The sequence below is a fragment of the Eimeria mitis genome, genomic scaffold (genome assembly GCF_000499745.2).
Source record: "Eimeria mitis Houghton genomic scaffold, Emh_scaff13314, whole genome shotgun sequence".
In the NCBI taxonomy this organism is placed as follows: domain Eukaryota; phylum Apicomplexa; class Conoidasida; order Eucoccidiorida; family Eimeriidae; genus Eimeria; species Eimeria mitis.
The window spans coordinates 1-720 of record NW_024013233.1 but is presented as its reverse complement, the minus strand read 5'-3'; the positions used below and the strand labels follow the sequence as shown (position 1 = coordinate 720).

At 61.2% G+C, this 720-nt stretch overlaps 1 protein-coding gene across 1 annotated transcript; it reads right to left on the bottom strand.

Annotated features, from left to right (window-relative positions):
• Positions 1–221: 221 nt before the first annotated feature.
• On the bottom strand, positions 222–698 carry EMH_0000540 (uncharacterized protein; the record flags this gene model as incomplete). The annotated part of the gene is made up of 1 exon (XM_038022254.1): positions 222–698. One exon carries the CDS (start codon positions 696–698, stop codon positions 222–224), a length of 477 nt encoding a protein of 158 aa, XP_037878108.1.
• Positions 699–720: the final 22 nt, after the last annotated feature.

The window sequence follows — 720 nt, the reverse complement described above, 5'->3', positions numbered from 1 at the left end:
AACAAACACGCCATTGACGATGCAACCGCAGTGCAGCAACACGCTCAGCTGTAAGCAGCAACTGCAGCAGCTGCAGCACCAGCAGCAGCTTATGAAAAGCAGCAGCAGCAAAAGACAGAGCGCAGTACTGGATATCAGCAGCATCAACAGCAGCAGCAGCAGCAACGGCGGTTGCTGTAGCAGCCAGCAGCAAGGCAAACGCGGCGCGTTGCAGGTTATGTTTACCTAGATACGTGGGCACCCCCATGGCCATCGAAGACTGCAAATATGCACAAGTCCGCATGCTGCACTGTCTGGCCAGAGGAAGCGACGGGCCCCGCGGCAAAGGGGCCCCCAGGGGCCTCCGTCCCGGAAGGGGCCCCCCGGACCTGGGAAGCGGGGGAAAAGCCTGCAGCAGCAGCTGCCGTCGGAGCAGCAGCAGCAGCACCAACAACGCCAGCAGCAGCAGCAGCACCTGCCGTCTCGGCTGTATCAGTTTCGCTGGCCGTAGACGTGCCCCGACGTCTCAGCGTGAACTGGCGTCGCACAGCCCTCCCAACTCTATTTGTCTTTTTGCTGCTGGGTGTTGCTGCAGCGTCACCTTCTGCGGGCTCCGCTGCCTCCATGTCGGCCCCATCGCCCCCATCTTCTGCTGCTCCTCCTGCTGCTGAGGCAGCAGCAGCTGAGGAAGACAGACCCACCACGTCATCCTTTTGCATTTCCACTTCCGCCGGCAGGAAG